This window comes from Mobula birostris, chromosome 12, assembly GCF_030028105.1.
Source record: "Mobula birostris isolate sMobBir1 chromosome 12, sMobBir1.hap1, whole genome shotgun sequence".
NCBI lineage: Eukaryota > Metazoa > Chordata > Chondrichthyes > Myliobatiformes > Myliobatidae > Mobula > Mobula birostris.
The window spans coordinates 77,293,783-77,312,772 of NC_092381.1; the positions used below are offsets into that span (position 1 = coordinate 77,293,783).

The following is an 18,990-nucleotide window of genomic DNA, read 5'->3' on the forward strand; positions in this document are numbered from 1 at the left end:
TCCCACATGGGCCTCCGAGCATTCCAGCTTCACTGACAAATAGTCGTATGGATAATCACTGGCACTGAGACCCCAGATCTCCAGTGCCCCGAATGGTGTCAATGGTAAATGCTTCAGATACTAGTTGTAAAACGAATGGTACAACAACTGACTTGCGACCTGGTGTTGGGTATGGCTTTAGCATAAATACCCTCTATCCATAGCGACACACAGGAGCATGGTCCCACTAAACCTTCAGGAGTAGGGTCTTTCGCTTTCAGATGTTCCTTAGGCATATTGCTGGGAACGTGTTTCCCCAGAGACACCAGACCGTTCCCTCACTGAGTCTCTTCTAAGTTTTCCCAACAACTCTCTCTGCTTACGTACCCGGGGGCTCACTCTCCTCGCGTGACATCAGCTGGTAGCAGCCCTCCACATTTTTTGTCTTAGGGAATCCGCCTCCCCCCCCCCCATCAGCTCCATCATATTGGGGGGGGGGGTGGGTCACACTCGCTGATAACAGCCGAGACATCTGAGTTTTCAACTCTGCCACAGTCTCCTCTACCACTCCCCAGGGCAGGCCTTCTGATCACGTCACCACAAGGGACTACTATCGAGGACTATACCTTGCTGACAGAGCCCTCCTGCGCCTCTGACACATCCTGCTCCTCCTGTCTCTCTGATCAGCTCAACACAAGAGAGAGGGGAGCACGTCTTACAAGACTGTTGGAGACCCCAAGCAATCAGGTCCTGGGACTGGGCGCCCCTGGTTACCTGGTCCACTCTTAACTGATCCACCTCAGCCGCCTAAATGACCCCTCTGCGCCGCAAGCAATTTAGCTGCCTCTCTAGCTGAGAAATGTAAGCAGAAAGCTTCTCCCACTTCTCCTGACAAATATTCTGAAACCCCACCATGAACCCAGTGGGCTCCCTATCATACCAAAGGCACTTTCCAATGTGCCCAGATAATCAGCAATATTAGCTAAGGGTTGGCGTGTTTTCACAGCTCTCACCGCATCAGCGATACGCCTACTCAAACTCTCAACCAATCTCTGTTGGTTTACGTCATCAGAGCACTGCCACTCATCTAACAACTGAGAGGTCTGCTCCGCCCAAGTCTCATACTTCTCTTCCCCTTTAGGGTTGAGCGTTATTCCAGAGAATAGGCAGAGCCTACCATAGCTGGGACTTTGAACCTGGACATTTTTCCGTTTATTCGCCAGAGAGGTAAGGGGCGATGCTACCTCAGAATTCTCACTCTTCACACTGGTTCAATGCTCAGGGTAATCACACAGCATCCAACCGAATCAATCCCGGAGCGAGCCCCCACAATTGTAACCCTCAGGTTCGGCCAGCATGCATTTGTCTTGTGGAAGACAACTTTTGGCCCAGCCAAACTGAGGATCTCATGGGTAATGCGTGATGTGTTGCCCGGTTACAAATCTGAACTGCAAAATATCAGACTGTACACTGTATGCAGTTTAATGATTGAACATTATAAATCTTAATCTGACTATGTGGTTAGTAAAGAAAATAAAACGAAAAAGGGCCCATTTTAATGAAACAGTCTAATGTGCATGTTGGATTTGTCCATTCGTTCCCCATCGACCTCCGAGCGTCGCTGACCGTCGACCATCACTCCATGCCCACTCCATCCGCCAGTCTACCAACTCTTTCCATTTGCGTCTTCTCTCTTCATCTCTCACCAACAAAAGACCGTGAAATTCCTGCTCCCAGACCCACAAAAAAGAACAACATGCCTCTCATTGGATAGCGCACATTCCAAAGCCCCGTTATCTCTGGTCATAACTCAAATATTGCTGCTATAGAGAAACCATTACCTTAGCAGTGAACCATTACAGAGAGACCATTACATTAGCAGTGAAACCTTACAGCACATTACACAAAGAAGCATTCAAAAATAGTCCCTAACTGAAGCACAACTCACACTTAAAAGAGCAGTTAAAATTGCTGTATCAATGGAAACAGCAGCCAGAGACGCAATTGAATTGGAGTCAGGAATGAAAGTGAGCGTGTTCAGGATTGCAATGTCTAAATAGAAACCTGACTGGCCAAACAAATTGTCTTGCCATTGTGGCAGGGGCTGATATGTACCAGATCAATGCAGGTTTGAAAACAAAACCTGTAGAAAATGCAACAAAGTAGGACGCAGGCTAGCCCCTATTGACATCAATGGATCTGGGGCTGAGAAGGTGGACAGCTTTAATTTCCTCGACATAAACATCACCGAGGACTGACGTGGTCTGTACATACCGGCTATGTGGTGAAAAAGGCACAACAGCACCTCTTTCACCTCAGACGCTTGAAAAAGTTTGGTGTGGGCCCACAAATCTTAAGAACTTTCTATAGGGGCACAATTTAGAGCATCCTGACTGACTGTATCACTGCTTTGTATGGGAACTGTACTTCCCTCAATCGCAAGATTTGCAGAGAGTGGTGCGGACAGCCCAGTGCATCTGCAGATGTGAACTTCCCACTATTCAGGACATTTACAAAGACAGCTGTGTAAAAAGGGCCCGAAGGATCGTTGGGGACTCGAGTCACCCCAAGCACAAACTGTTTCAGCTGCTACCATCTGGGAAACAGTACCGCAGCATAAAAGCCAGGACCAGCAGGCTCTGGGACAGCTTCTTCCACCAGGCCATCAGACTGCTTAACTCATGCCGACACAACTGTATTTCTATGTTATATTGGCTATCCTGTTGTACATATTATTTATTATAAATTACTGTAAATTGCACATTTAGACGGAGACATAATGTAAAGATTTTTATGCTACATGTATATGAAGGATGTAAGTGATAAAAGTCCATTCATTCATTCATACAAAGAGCATATCAGGCAGACAAAAATAAATTTACTGTACAGGGAAAAAGATAAAAAGTCAATTTGTGGTTTCAACAAGAGCACTGATCTGTATGCTGTTGATGAAAAATCAAATAATGATGAGAGTAACACATGACAGGGTAGCCTTCAGATTTACAGTGTGTAAACTTAACAAGAGACAAGCAATATGGTTTACATCAGAAGTGAACTGCAAATTAATTCGAATGAAATTGGACACTGGCTCGGCTGTTTTAGTTATTTCACAAAATACGTTTGAACGGCATTTCAAAGATACTGTAATGAGGTCTGCAGATATCCAACGGAGATCTTATACTGGATAAAGATAACGCCTGTGGAATGAAATTTGTAACAGTGAAATATAACAAACAACAAGCCACAATGGGCTTGTGTGTGGTAAACACAGGAGGGCCATGATTGGCTGAGACGTCTGTACAACTTGATTGGAAATCCATCCATCATTTTAGATCAGATTAGATTCAACTGTCTTGTCATTGTGCCGAGCACAGATACAAAGCCAATGAAATGCATTTAGTATCTGACCAGAAATGCAAAGGATGGTGTTATTTACAAACTAACTGCGAATAAAAAAAGTGCTACAGCACACAAATATAAAAGTACTGAGACAGTACAATACGGATGCAATACTGCTTAGCGCTGTGATGTGAGGTTCAGCAGTGTCACAGCCTCAGGGAAGAAGCTCTTCCTGTGCCTGCTGGTGTGGGAGCGGAGGTTCCTGTAGCGCTTACCGGATGGGAGGAGAGTAAAAAGACCATGGTTAGGGTGAGATACATCCTTGATAATGCTTTTCGCCCTGCCCAGGCAGCGTTTATGGTAGATGTTCTCAATGGTGGGCAATTGGGTGCTGATAATCCGCTGGGCAGTTTTCACCACACGCTGGAGTGCTTTGCTGTCCGATACAGGACAGTTGCCATACCACACTGAGATGCAGTTGGTGACTATGCTCTTAGTGGTACAGTGGTAAAAGTTCGACAGTTACCTGGGACAGAGATGAGTTTTCTTCATGCTCCGCAGGAAATAAAGGTGCTGTTGCGCCTTTTTGATCAGGATGGAGGAGTTCAGGGACCAGGCGAGATCCTCAGAAGTGTGGATGCCAAGGAATTTGCAGCTTGATACACACTCCACTGAAGTTCCGTTGATGTAGATGGGGACTTGAGTGTGACTCCTGGCATGCCTGAAGTCCATGCATGCGACATCCCCTACAATAGAGTCAACTGAAAGCGAATTAAGAAAAATATTGGATGATGCCACAACAGTGTTCAAAAATGGCATTGGAAGACTCAAACTTATCAAAGGAAAATAGTATTAACTGAAAATGCCACACCGAAGTTTTTCAAAGCCTGTCAGGTTCCTGGTACTATCCTAATAAAGATGGTAAGCTAGATTGCATGGAAACTGAAGGAATTCATTCCAAGTTTGAGTGCAGCACATGAGCAACAGCAGTAGTCCCAGTAACCAAGAAGAATGGGTCTGTCAGAATCTGGTGATTTTAAGGTCACCATTAACCCAGTATTAAAAGTAGATCAATATCCTCTGCCCAGGATAGAGAATATATTTGCAAACCATTCTGGAGGGGAACACTTCAGCAAAGTGGACTTAGTTGAAGCCTACCTACAGATGAGATGGAAGAAGAATGTGTTTCTCACCATTAACACTCACAAAGAGCTTTATCGCTATAACAGGCTTATTTCTGGAATAGCATTTGTACCTGCACCCTTGATAGAAAGCTATGGACCAGGTGCTGCAAGGCTGCCAAGGCACTCAGTGTTACCCGGATGACATCATTGTTACCAGTCAGTACGACAAGGAACATCTCCAAAATCTCAAGACAGTGTTAAAAATATAGGAAGAATGTTGTTTCAGAGCACAACATTAAAAAGTGTGAATTCTTTAATGCAAGCATCATTTACTGCGGAGACACCATTGAGGCACACAAATTACGCAAGTATGTTGAGAATATTCAAGCAGAGCCAAAGACGTGTCACAACTGTGGTCACTTCTAGGATTTGTCAGTTATTATAACAGATTCCTGCCAAACCCAGCTACTTGCTTCACCCCATTACTATGCTTGAACTCATTACTACCAATTGGGAAGAAATGGCACTGGACTAAGCACTTTGAGGTGAAAGACAATGGTGGCGTCAGACAATTACGCGTTATGATCTACATCATCCCAGGAAGCTTGCCAGTGGCATCTTGCCTTATGGTATAGGTGCGGTCATGTCACATGGTATCAGTAATGGATGTGAATGCCACATAGGCTTTGCATCATGCTCCCTTACTGCTGCAGAGAAAAATTACACACAGATTGACAGTGAAGCCTTGAGTCTGGTTTGAGGTATAAAATGTTTCAACCAGTACTTGTATGGGAGAGAGTTGACCTCATTACTGTTCATCAACCACTAGTGTCCATTTTCAATTCATGGAAGGGTGTTTCACTGACACCAGCACCACTCGGCAGGGGGAGAGAGAGCAGTGCACCATGTGTGCGCAGCCCTCCGGTGAAAAATGATATCGTATCCGTTAAATAGGGGTCGTGGACAATTCTGATTTGATGGAGAGGGACGTGAAAGCACGGAGGAACATCTGGAGAAATTTCTGAAACGCTCGTTCGCTGCTGTCGTTACTGCGTGGTCGGGAATCTTTCGGAGGGTAGGCCTCAAAATCCCCGGCTTTGCCTGCTGTTGGCGACCAAGATTGAGGTCGAATCGTTCGGACAGAGATGGTGCTCAGTACTCGGTGTCGGAGAGCTGATCAGAGCTCGAAGTTTTCTGATGACTCACGAGTCGGACTGTGGTTGGCATGGCAGCGAGAGTTCTTCCTTCTCCTGTCTGCGTGACGTGGGACATTTGAGAGACTTTGAACTTTTACTGTGCTCATGGACTTCTTCATCAATTTATGGTATTGTTGCACTGTTGTAACTATATGTTTTAATTATGTGGTTTTGTCAGTTTCTTCAGTCTTGGTCTGCCCTGTGTTTTGTGATATCACACTGGAGGAAATATTGTATCATTTCTTAATGCGTGCATTACTAAATGACAATAAAAGAGGACTGCGTGTCTTCATAATCTTAAGTATAGAGATGGGCCCTATTTCTTGGGCGACACAATTACAAGGTTGAATCCAAGAGGATAATTATAGAAATGCTGAGGGATTGTCCCCTTTACCCTTGGAAAAGGAAATACCTGAAAATTTTACAAGAGTGGACACTCTTGACATATTCTCCCTAATGCAAACTGAAAGTCTCCCTATTACAGCAGAGATGATCCAATGGGAATCCAGAAAAGACCTCACACTGTCTCAGGTCTATGTGGTCACTCAAGCTGACTAGAATGTGCAGCAGATATCTGTAACCTCCAGATACCCCATTTTACAAGTTCTGGAATGAATTTGCCTTCGAGGGGAGTTGCCTTATGAGGGGATTTAACAGTTGTTGTACCGTTCAAGCTGAATGTTTGAGGAACTATATACCGATCATCTGGGCGTGGTCAACATGAAAGCATTGGCTTCAAGCTTTGTTTGCTGCACTGTTCAGGAAGCCAACATATACAGAAGAAAGATGTCCAGAGTAGTCAAAACCACTTCCTGTAGTCCCAAGGTCAACTTTTACAACCACATGGAGTCGGGCCCAGAACCTGAGATTGTTTCATAGCCAAAAGTCTTATCTGCCAAGAAGAGTGACTGCCTCCCCCCCAACCTTGTCAGGAAAGACATTATCCCACAAGAGTAAGAAATTTTCCACGAGATTAAATCTTCAGGCCTTAGTGGGATAATTTAAAGTGCAGGATTCACTAAAGTAAAAACACACACAAGTTTTGCTTTTGATTAGTTTTATGTTCATAACAGTTGTACTTTCACATGGAGGAATAGTATTTCGCAAAAGTAGCTTACTGCCATCCTCAAGGGCTTTTGGGTATGGTTAATAAACTCACTGCTTAAAACCAGTGGAAACAATGCTGATTGTGGCAGTACTTCTTGCTGGAGTCCCTGTAGGAAAAGTGGCTGCAGGTCAGGGGTATAAGTGTGTTTAAGGAAATGGTTTTACATTCCCAATACCTATTATTTTGCTGGCAAACGTACAGCCTCTGGTAAACAAAATCAAAGTTCTCAGAGTTAGGGTGCAGTATCAGAGGGATATTAGGACCTTGTAGGTCCTTTGTTTCACAGAATCCTGGTTAATCCCTTCTGTACCGGATGCAGTGATTCAGATTGACAGGTTTAGTATACACAGTCAGGATAGGGCTGTTGAATCTCTCAAAAGCAGAGGTGGAGGTGTACGCCTCATGATCAAATCCTCTTGGTGCACAAATTTATCAGTGTTTCCCTGTTCTGCTCACTAGACCTTGAATATCTCGCAATTAGTTTTACCGTCCATTTTACCTGCCATGGGAGATTTCTATGATCATTTTGGTAGTGGTGTACATTCCATTTCAGGCTGATGTCGAATAGGCATCAGATGATCGGAGCAAAGGGGTCAACATGGCATGAAGCAGCACACCCTGAAGCATTCACTGTCATTATGGGAGATTTTAACCAGACCAGCTTGAAAAAAAATCACTAATTACCATCAACAAATAACTTGTAGTACCAGAGGAAACAACACACTGGTTCACTGTTACACCACCATGAAGAATACCCACCGTGTACGCCTGCACTTCGGAAAGTCTGATCACCTGGCTGTACTTCTACTCCCTGAGTATAGGCAGAGACTGAAGACTGCAACGCCGGTAGTGAGGAGCAAGAAGGTATGAACAAGGGAATCGCAGGAGTGCTTACAGTACTGCTTTGAATTGGTGGACTGGACTGTATTCAGGGATTAATCTTCGAATCTGGATGAGTATGCCGCATTTGTTACCGACTTCATTAAAACCTGTGTGGATGAGTGTGTGCCTATGAAAACTTGCTGTACATTCTCAAACTAAAAGCCATGGATGAACCAGGAGGTACGTCATTTCCTGAGGGCTTGCTGTGTGGCATTTAAGTCTGGTGACCCAGATCTGTACAAGCAAACCAGTTATGACTTGTGGAGGGCAATTTCAAGAGCAAAGAGTCAGTTGCGAGCGAGTTTGGAGGCGACATAGGATGCACATCAACTCTGTAGGGTTTGCAAGGCATTACCTCCTACAAAGTGAAATCCAATAGCATGAATGGCAGTGATGCTTCACTACCAGATGAGCTCAATGCCTTCTACGCACGCTTTGAAAGGGAGAATACTACAGCTGCGCAGATCCATGCTGCACCCAGTGACCCTGTGTCTCTGTCTCGGAGGATGATGTTAGGCTGTCTTTAAGGAGGGTGATCCCTCGCAAGGCGGCAGGCCCCAATGGAGTACCTGGTAGGGCTCTGAATCTTGTGCCAACCAACTGGCAGGGATATTCAGGAACATTTTCAACCTCTCACTGCTCCAGTCAGAAGTTCCCACCTGCTTCAAAAAGGCAACAATTATACCAGTGCCTAAGAAGAGTAGTGTGAGCTACCTTAATGACTATCATCCCGTAGCACTCACATATACAGTGATGAAGTGCTTTGAGAGATTGGTCATGGTTAGAATGAGCTCCTGCCTCAGCAAGGATCTGGACCGACTGCAATTTGCTTATTATCACAATAGGTCTACGACAGATGCAATCTCAATGACTCTTCACACAGTCTTAGATCACCTGAACAATATAATTACCTATGTCAGGATGCTGTTCATTGACTATAGCTCAGTGTTTAACACCATCATTCCCACAATCCAGAACCTGGGCCTCTGTACCTCCCTCTGTAGTTGGGCCCTTGAGTTCCTAACTGGAAAACTACAATCTGTGTGGACATGTAATAATATCTCCTCCTCACTGATGATCAAAACTGGTACATCTCTTAACCCACTGCTCTACTTTCTGTATACCCATAACTGTCTAGGTATTGCTCAAATACTATATATATAAATTTGCTGATGATACAACCATTGTTGGTAGAGTCTCAGATGGAAATGAGAGGGCATACACGAGCGAGATAGACTGGCTAGTTGAGTGGAGATTGCAGCAACAACCTTGCACTCAATGCCAGTAAGAAGAAAAAGCTGATTGTGGACTTCAAGAAGGACAAGAGGAGGGAACACAAACTAATCCAAAGTGAAGAGAATGAGCAATTTCATGTTCCTGTGTGTCAAGGTCTCTGAGGTTCTAATCTGGCCCAAAATATCGATGGAGTTATAAAGAAGGTAAGATAGTGGCTATATTTCATTAGGAGTTTGAAGAGATTTGGTTTGTCAAATAAAACATTTGAAAACTTCTATTGATGTTCAATGGAGAGCATTCTGACAGGCTGCATCATTGTCTGATATGGGTTGGGGGTGGGGGCCTACTGCACAGGACCAAAAGAAGCTACAGGAAGTCATAAAATTAGTCAGCTCTGTCTTTGGTACTAGCCTCTGTAGTACCCAAGACATCTTCAAGGAGCGGTGCCTCAGAAGGGTGACATCCATTATTAAGGACCCCCATCACCCAGGACATGTCCTCTTCTCATTGTTAATGTCAGGAAGGCAGGAAGGAAGTACAGAAGCCTGAAGGCACACACTCAGTGAGTTAGGAACAGCTTCTTCCCCTCTGCCATATGATTCGTAAATGGACATTGAACCCTGAATACTACCTCACTTATTTTTTAGTATATTATTTCTGTTTTTGCATGATTTTTAATCTATTCAATATACATATACTTACTGTAATTAATTTACTTATTTAGTTTTCTTTCTGTATTATATTGCATTGAAGTGCTGCTGCTGAGTTAACAAATTTCACAACACATGCCGGTGGTAATAAACCTGATTCTGATTCTAAATCCAGCCTATCCATGAATGCCTAGATCAGCAAGTAAAACAAAATAAAATTCCTGATGTAGCTGTGGCCCAGTGCATTGAATAGCATATACCAGATATGAAGATTATTAACTGGTCATGATGTAAACAGGCAGTGATGATGTCATGGTGAAACAAGAAAGATTGTAGATGCTGGAAATCTGGACCAACACACAAAATTCAAGATTCAAGATTGTACAATGCCATTTCCAGTACATGTGTCTAAAAGAGACGAATTAATTGTTACTCTGGATCTGATGCAGCACAAAAGCACAATAAGATAAAAAAACGCAATAATAATAAAAAAACGCAATGATAATAGAAAAGCACAATAAATATAAATACATAAGATAGCTTATATACATTGATTGCACGTCCATAAATTGATGCTAGGCACAGGAGCGGCTACGTAAGGTGACTGACAGGTAATGATAAAGTAGTGGGGGTTGGCGGCGTGGCAGGGTGGGTAATTTAATGCTGAACTAATTCAACAGGTGGGGAAGCATCTTTGGAGGGAAAGGACAGCCGATGTCTTGGGTTAAACCCCTTTATCAGGATTAGAAGGAGAGTAGAGAGCTGTTATAAAAGGCTCAGTTGAGGGGCTGAAGCAAGAGCTGGTGAATGATGGGTGAACAACAGGAATTCTGCAGATGCTGGAAATTCAAGCAACACACATAAAGGTTGCTGGTGAACGCAGCGGGCCAGGCAGCATCTCTAGGAAGAGGTGCAGTTGACGTTTCAGGCCGAGACCCTTCGTCAGGACTAGAGATGCTGCCTGGCCTGCTGCGTTCACCAGCAACTTTTATGAATGATGGGTGAATCCATGTGATCGGGGGAGGATTGGCAAGTGGGGATGGGGGAGAATGGGAATGATGTAAACAGCTGGGGATTATAGGCAGATGGAATCTGATGGGAGAGTACATTGGACTATGCAATAAAGGTTGGAGATGAGGGGAAATGGAAGGAAGAATCTGTGGGTGATGAGCAGATTGAGAAAGCCAGGGAGGGGAAAGAAAAGGGGTGATGGGGCTGGTGAGATATAGGTAAACAAAAGTAATTGGGGAGGGCAGGGAATGGAGAAGTGGTTAGTGGAAATTAGAGAAATTGATGTTCATGCCATCAGGCTGGAAACTACCAGGGCAAAACTTGAAATGATGTAATGGATAATGGACGTTGGCGAGATCTGATGCAGTTTGGAGGAATCACTTTGTTAAGTACCTTTGCTCCATTCACCATACTGGCCATACTCTCCCAGTGACTAACCATTTTAATTCGACTTCCTATTATAACATCGACTTGTCTGCTCACAGCCTTGTCTACTGCCAAATTGGTACAAGATGCAGATTAGAGGAACAGCACCTTGAATTATGCCTTGGCAGTCTCTAACCTGATGGCAAGAACATAATTTTCAATAACCACTCCTCTCTGTTTCTCTTCCCTCCCCGACCTACATCTTTTGTTCTACCTTATCCCACTGGTCCCATCACCCCTTTCCCCTCCCTCACTCTTTTGATGTGCTCATCACCTACACATTCTTCCCTCTGGTTCCCCTCCTCATCTCCTCCTCTTTCATTCGTGGTCCACTATCTTCCCCATTCAGATTCCATCTTCTTCAGCCCTTTGTCAGTTCTGCCTATCACCACCGAGCCCTCTTACGTCATTCTTAATCCCCTCCCCTTCTTACCTCTCTTATCCTTCTTGCTTTAACTCCTCCCCACACTCTTTTATGCCAGGTACCTGCTTTCTTTCTAGTCCTGATGAAGGGTCTCAGAGACATTTCCCTCCAGAGATGCTGTCTGACTTCCTCCAGAATGATGATTTCATGCCGGCAGCGCTATAACGAGGTTCAATGTTGCAGATTTTTAAACCTCACATGGTTAAAAGTAGGTTTGTAACTGACATACACTGATTGTTTACTAGGATCTCACACATTTGTAAAGTTAATATTTACAGTGAGTTGCAGTTGGTGGTGGCATTTTTCAGTTATAGTTGGTAGCTTTAATTTTTAACTAGCAAAGTAGAAATGTTGCAATGGTAAATCTGAATAATCAATTGACAGTAAATTAGCTTTGTTTAAAATAAACTTGTGTATCTTAAAAGTGACACCGTTGTGAAGCTCTATAAATCTATGTGGTTATATCAAAGTGAAAGTAAAGTTATTGTCAAAATACGTACATGTTAGATTAGATTAGGTTAGATTCAACTTTATTGTCATTGTGCCGAGTACAGATACAAAGCCAATGAAATGCAGTTAGCATCTGACCAGAAATGCAAAGAATAGTGTTATTTACAAAATAACTGCGAATAAAAAAAGTGCTACAGCACAGAAATATGAAAGTACTGAGACAGTACAATACGGATGCAATACTGCTTAGCGCTGTGATGAGAGGTTCAGCAGTGTTACAGCCTCAGGGAAGAAGCTGTTCCTGTGCCTGCTGGTGCGGGAGCGGAGGCTCCTGTAGCGCCTACTGGATGGGAGGAGAGTAAAAAGTCCATGGTTAGGGTGAGATGCATCCCTGATAATGCTTTTTGCCCTGCCCAGGCAGCGTTTATGGTAGATGTTCTCAATGGTGGGCAATTGGGTGCCGATAATCCGCTGGGCAGTTTTCACCACACGCTGGAGTGCTTTGCGGTCCGATAGGGGACAGTTGCCATACCACACTGAGATGCAGTTGGTGAGTATGCTCTCAATGGTACAGCAGTAAAAGTCCGTCAGTATCCTGGGACAGAGGTGAGCTTTCTTCATGCCCTGCAGGAAATAAAGGCGCTTTTGCGCCTTTTTGATCAGGATGGAGAAGTTCAGGGACCAGGTGAGATCCTCAGAAATGTGGACACCAAGGAATTTGAAGCTTGATACACGCTCCACTACAGTTCCATTGATGTAGATGGGGATGTGAGTGTGACTCCTGGCATGCCTGAAGTCCACAATGATCTCCTTGTTCTTCTGGGTGGTAAGGACCAGATTGTTGTTGGCACACCACGCAGCCAGGTGCTGGACCTTGTCTCTCTAGGCTGTGTCGTCATCCCCTCTGATCAGACCAACCACCATAGTGTCGTCTGCGAACTTGATTATGGAGTTAGAACCACGTACAGGACCACTGTCATAGGTGAAAAGGGAGTATAGAAGAGGGCTCAGCACACAGCCTTGAGGCACGCCAGTGTTCAGGGTGAGAGTGGAGGAAGAGAGGTTGTCTAACTGAACTGATTGGGGTCTGTTAGTCAGAAAGGCCAAGGTCCAATTGCAGAGGGATACGCTGATACCAAGCTGGCGAAGTTTGGTGATCAGCTTTGAGGCGATCACAGTATTGAATGCCGAACTAAAGTCAATGAACAGCATTCTGACATAAGATTGGGGCTGTCCAGGTGGGTCAGGGCAGAGTGAAGTGCCGTGGAGATGGCATCCTCTGTTGACCTGTTGGTGTGATTGGCAAATTGATGGGGGTCCAGGGTGGTGGGCAGACAGGATTTCAGTTGTGATAGAACCAGTCTCTGAAAGCACTTTGCAATGATGGGGGTGAATGCAACTGGAGGGAAGTCATTCAGGCCCATGGCAGTGGAATGTTGAATCTGCAAATTTCTAAAAAAGTAGAGGTGGTGCTTGTCATTCCTTCTTGTGTTGGTCCCAGGACAGATTCTCTGATATGATTATGCCCCCTAATGAGGAGTGGCTCCTGGACCTCTGACTTCCTCCTCCTATAATCAATAATTAGCTGTTTGGTTCCATGGATATTGAGTTAGACGTATTGTTTTGGTATCATTCAAACAGATTTTCAATTTCCCTCTTATATGCCATTTCATTGTCGACTTTGTTTCAACCAGTAACAGTGATATCATCAACAAGCATAAGTACAGTCTTGGTTTCAAGGGGATGATAATGTTGAATGCTGAGTTATAGTCAATGCCTTCTTCAGTGTCTTTGTCATGGGATGATTTTATTGCTCAAAAACACCATCTTTATACATTCTTAGTTGCTGCTTTTAAGTAGAAGCACAAGATTGCTTTCTAAACTTTCAGTGGTATTGGCAACTTTTTAGGGAGTATTTTCAACAGATAGGTTATGCAAATTACTTAAATTTATTCTAGTTATTGAAATTTTTCTCAACAAAATGAATTCATATAATTAGTGAGTTATTTTTCCATTTTATATGTTTGATAATGAAGTAGCAAGAAATGTTGCTTGAAGCACTTTTATAAATTCATATTTTGTTACTAGATTACATCTCCGTGTACATCATGATGACAAGCGTTATGAATGTGAAGAATGTGGGAAAACTTTTATTCGCCATGACCATCTCACCAAACATAGAAGAACCCATTCAGGTAACATATTCTGATGGAGAAACAGATGCCTTTGTGATTCCCTCTTTGCCTTCGTAGCTGTCAGCTGGATTTCTGATTAGAGTCATAGAGTGCTACAGCTCAGAAACAGGCCCTTCAGCCTATCTGGTTGCTACCATACAGTTATTCTGTGTAGTCCCTTCGACCTGCTCCTGGACCATAGGCCTTCATACCCCTGCCAAGCATGTACTTACCTAAACTTCTCTTAAATTATACAATCGAACTTGCATCCACTACTCCTACTGGCAGCTTGTTCTACACTTGCACCACACTCTAGGGCGATGAAGTTTTTCCTCAGATTCCCCTCAAATTTTTCACCTTTCACCCTTAATATATGAACTCCAGTTCAAGTTTCACCAAACATCAGTGCAAAATGCCTGCTTGCATTAACCCTATTTATACCTCTTCATAATTTTGTGTACCTCTATCAAATCTTCCCTCATTCTCTTACTCTCCAGGAAATAAAGTCCTAACCCATTCAACCTTTCCCTATGACTCAGGTTTTCAGGGCCTGGCAACATTCTTGTAATTTTTTTCTGTACTATTTCAATCTTATTTACATCTTTCCTGTGGGTAGGTGACTAGAACTGCAAACAATATTCCAAATTTGGCCTCACCAACATCTTATACAACTTAAATATAACATCCCAACTCCTGTACTCAGAACTCTTGATTTATAAAGGTCAATGTACCAGAAGCTTTCCTTACGACCCTACCTACCTGTGCTGCCACCTCCAAGGGATGCTTTCTGTATTTCCAGATCCCTTTCGCTCCTAAGTGTCCTGCTGTTCATTGTGTACGTCCTACACTGGTTTGTCCTCCAAAACTGCAACACATCACAGTTAAATTCCTTCTGCCATCTTTGATCCTATTTTTCCAACAGGTCTAGATTGTTCTGCAGTAGTTTGATAGCCTTCCTTGCTGTTCATTATACCTGTAATCTTGGTATTAACCACAAATTGATCGAATTTACCACAATATAGAACCTAGAATAGTGCAGCACAGTACAGGCCCTTCGGCCCACAATGTTGTGCCGACCCTTGAACCCTACCTCTCATATAACACCCCCCCACCTTAAATTCCTCCATATACCTGTCTAACAGTCTCTTAAATTTCACTAGTGTATCTGCCTTCACCACTGACTCAGGCAGTGCATTCCACGCACCAACCACTCTCTGAGTAAAAAACCTTCCTGTAATATTCCCCTTGAACTTCCCACCCCTTACCTTAAAGCCACGTCCTCTTGCAGTGGTGCCCTGGGGAAGAGGCGCTGGCTATCCACTCTATCTTTTCCTCTTATTATCTTGTACACCTCTATCATGTCTCCTCTCATCCTCCTTCTCTCCAAAGAGTAAAGCCCTAGCTCCCTTAATCTCTGATCATAATGCATACTCTCTAAACCAGGCAGCATCCTGGTAAATCTCCTCTGTACCCTTTCCAATGCTTCCACATCCTTCCTATAGTGAGGCGACCAGAACTGGACATAGTACTCCAAATGTGGCCTAACCAGAGTTTTATAGAGCTGCATCATTACCCCGCAACTCTTAAACGCTATCCCTCGAATTACGAAAGCTTAACACCCCATAAGCTTTCTTAACTACCCTATCTACCTGTGAGGCAACTTTCAGAGATCTGTGGACATGTACCCCGAGATCCCTCTGCTCCTCCACACTACCAAGTATCCTGCCATTTACTTTGTACTCCGCCTTGGAGTCTGTCCTTCCAAAGTGCACCACCTCACAGTTCTCCGGGTTGAACTCCATCTGCCCCTTCTCAGCCCACTTCTGCATCCTATCAATGTCTCTCTGCAATCTTTGACAATCCTCTACACTACCTACAACACCACCAACCTTTGTGTCGTCTGCAAACTTGCCAACCCACCCCTCTACCCCCACATCCAGGTCGTTAATAAAAATCACGAAAAGCAGAGGTCCCAGAACCGATCCTTGTGGGACACCACTAGTCACAACCCTCCAATCCGAGTGTACTCTCTCCACCACCACCCTCTGCCTTCTGCAGGCAAGCCAATTCTGAATGCACCTGGCCGAACTTCCCTGGATCCCATGCCTTCTGACTTTCTGAATAAGCCTACCGTGTGGAACCTTGTCAAATGCCTTACTAAAATCCATGTAGGTACCATCCAAATTATTACATAGATTGCAAACAACAGCTCCGGTTCCTGTGACATTGATATGGAAACACTAATGCCCTTGAATGGAAAAGCCTACAAAATGTACTGGATACAGTCCAGTCTATGACAGTCTATTCCTTCTCACCATTAAGCACATCTACCCATGTCACTGTCACAGGAAAACTGCATCCATGATTATGGACCCTCACCATCCAGGTCATGCTCTCTTCTCACTGCTGGCATCAGGAAGAAGGTACAGGAGCCTCAGAACCCACATCACCAGGCTTAGGATCAGTTAATACCCGTCAGATATCAGGCCTTTGAACCAGTGGGGATAACTGCACTCAACTTCACTCTCTCCATCAGCGAACTATTCCCACTAACTCACTTTCAAGGACTCTTCATCTCACGCTCTCGATATTTATTGCTTTTTTTTATTTACTATTTATTATTCTTTTTGTATTTGCACGGTTTGTTGCGCATTGGTTGTTTATCCATCCTGTTTGTTGCAGTCTTTCGTTGATTTTGTTGGGTTTCCTACATTTACTATGAATACCCACAAGAAAATGGATCTTAAGGTTGTAAGTGGATGACATACAGAATGTACTTTGATAATGAATTTACTTTAAAGTTTGATTACCACTGGGCATAGGACTCTGGGTACTGGGTCAAAGAAACAGCCATCAACTATTACTGTCTAGCTTCTCCCACTAAGCCAAAGTTGAATCTAATTTACTACCTCATCCTGAATGCCATGTGACTCAACTTTTCCAGATTAGCCTCCCATATGGGACTTTGTCAAAAATGTTTTACCTACAAATTAGTAATGCTTTAAATCACTAATATTAATTACACTTTTCCTCACTTTATCGCCTTTACATTTTGAAATTTCTAGTTTCTGCCTTGTGTATGTGGCCTGTTTACACAACTATGTTATTAATAAAAACGCTGAAGACGCGAACTAAATTTCATGGTTCTTTACTGTTAGAGTCCGAACTCGACACACACATACAGATCAATACGCGCCTAATAGCGCATGCAATGATGTGTTACTAAAACATAAAGTAGACCCTTATTATAATGTAGGCTATACAGTACACTCCTCCCCTTTTATTTTAATAGTGTATCAACTTTTTTTTTACTGGGGCACTATGCTAAACAAATATGTGTACCCTTAACATACAAGTGCCTACCATTTACTTACGAATTATAACAAAGTAACTTAATAATATCAAATTATAATGAGCTTTTTTTTAAACTTTTGGTCTAAGACCCATTTATAACTCAAGTCTCTGGGCAGGTCTTCTCTGCCTCTCTGGGTAACGTCTGTCCTGAAACATTTGCTTTGGTGAATGAGTCTCCATAGGTACCTCAGGTGGGTCATCAGCACTGATGACAGGCTTACCTGTAGATGAGGCCGATGTGGTCACATCAGGAGTGCTTGCTTCTATGTCAGGAGAGTCCGGCAAGGTGTTGTTGTGTTTTTCACCTAAGCATCCAGGATTTGGTCCACATGACGTCTCCATAAGTTCTCTCCCACCTTCACTGTATACATCAGTGGCCCATCTATGGTGGAAATTGTACCCAGCTGCCACTTTTCAGTCCAGTAATCATGTGCAAGAACTAACTGTCGCACACTGAAGCTCCGTGTTGACTTAGCATTCAAGTGTTTGAACTGTCTGTTCTCCACATCACGCCGTACATCTGGTTTGAGAAGATCCATGCGGGACTTCAAGTTCTTGTTCAGAAACATCATCGCTGGAGTCTGATTAGTGGTTACATTTACTGCATTATGATAGACAAGGAGGAAGTTGTCTATCTTGCGTTGTAGTGGTCGATTTTCACTGTCCATTGCCTTGATGGCTTTCTTGAATGTCTATACAAATCTTTCTGCCAAACCATTTGTGGATGGATGGTAAGGGGCAGATGTAAAGTACTTGATTCCATTGTTCTTCACAAAACTTTGGAATTCTTCAGAGACAAATTTTCGTCCTTCGTCTGTGCAGATTTGTTCTGGTATGCCATTCCTGGCAAGCATGGTCCTCAGAACTATAATGGTCTTTTCTGATGTGGTTGTTTTCATTTTGATGACCTCTGGCCATTTGGAATGTGCATCGATGGCGATTAAAAAGATAAAGTCCATTAATGGTCCAGCAAAGTTGATGTGCACTTTTGCCATGGTGATGAGGTCCACTCCCATGGATAGAGAGGGGCTTGTGTTGGTGTGTTCTGGATCTTTTGACATCCAGAGCAGTTCTTGGTCAAGTCCTTAATCTGTTTATGGATTCCTGGCCACCACACATAGGCACGGGCAAGGCTTTTCATTTTCACGGTACCCAGGTGCCCCTTATGCAGTTCCTCCAGCACTCTGGTGTGTAGCTTGGGAGGAATCACAACTCGTGAACCATACATTGGTGTTCCTCGACACACTGACAACTGCTCCTTCCTTGCAGAGAAGGCTAGAAACAGTGTGTTACCACACACTGGCCGTCCCTTCACCGTGGTATCATACACTTTAGACAACATAGGGTCATTGCATGTTTCCCTTTCAATGGGGCTGTTTGTCACTGGTAATTGTTCAACTATTCTTGTGTGAAAGACCTTTGCTGAATCCATTTGTGTAGTTATCTCTGAAGTCGGCAGTGGTAAACGTGACAAACCATCTGCGTTGCTGTGTTGCTTGGTCCCCTTGTGTTCAATGTCGTACCTGTGACCTCCTAAGAAAAGAGACCATCACTGCAGCCTTTGTGCTGTCATCATTGGATCGCCTTTTCTTGAGTTGAAAATTGACACGAGAGGCTGATGGTCAGTCAGCAGGGTA

At 43.7% G+C, this 18,990-nt stretch overlaps 1 protein-coding gene across 4 annotated transcripts in view; it reads left to right on the forward strand.

Annotated features, from left to right (window-relative positions):
- LOC140206067 (zinc finger and BTB domain-containing protein 41-like) overlaps positions 1–18,990 on the forward strand; it is a 48,789-nt gene that overhangs the window by 13,172 nt on the left and 16,627 nt on the right. For all 4 annotated transcript variants that reach the window (XM_072274181.1, XM_072274180.1, XM_072274179.1 and 1 more), the window contains one exon: positions 13,914–14,020. In XM_072274181.1, the coding sequence (XP_072130282.1) occupies positions 13,914–14,020 (107 nt within the window). The remainder of the gene's footprint in view (positions 1–13,913; positions 14,021–18,990) is intronic.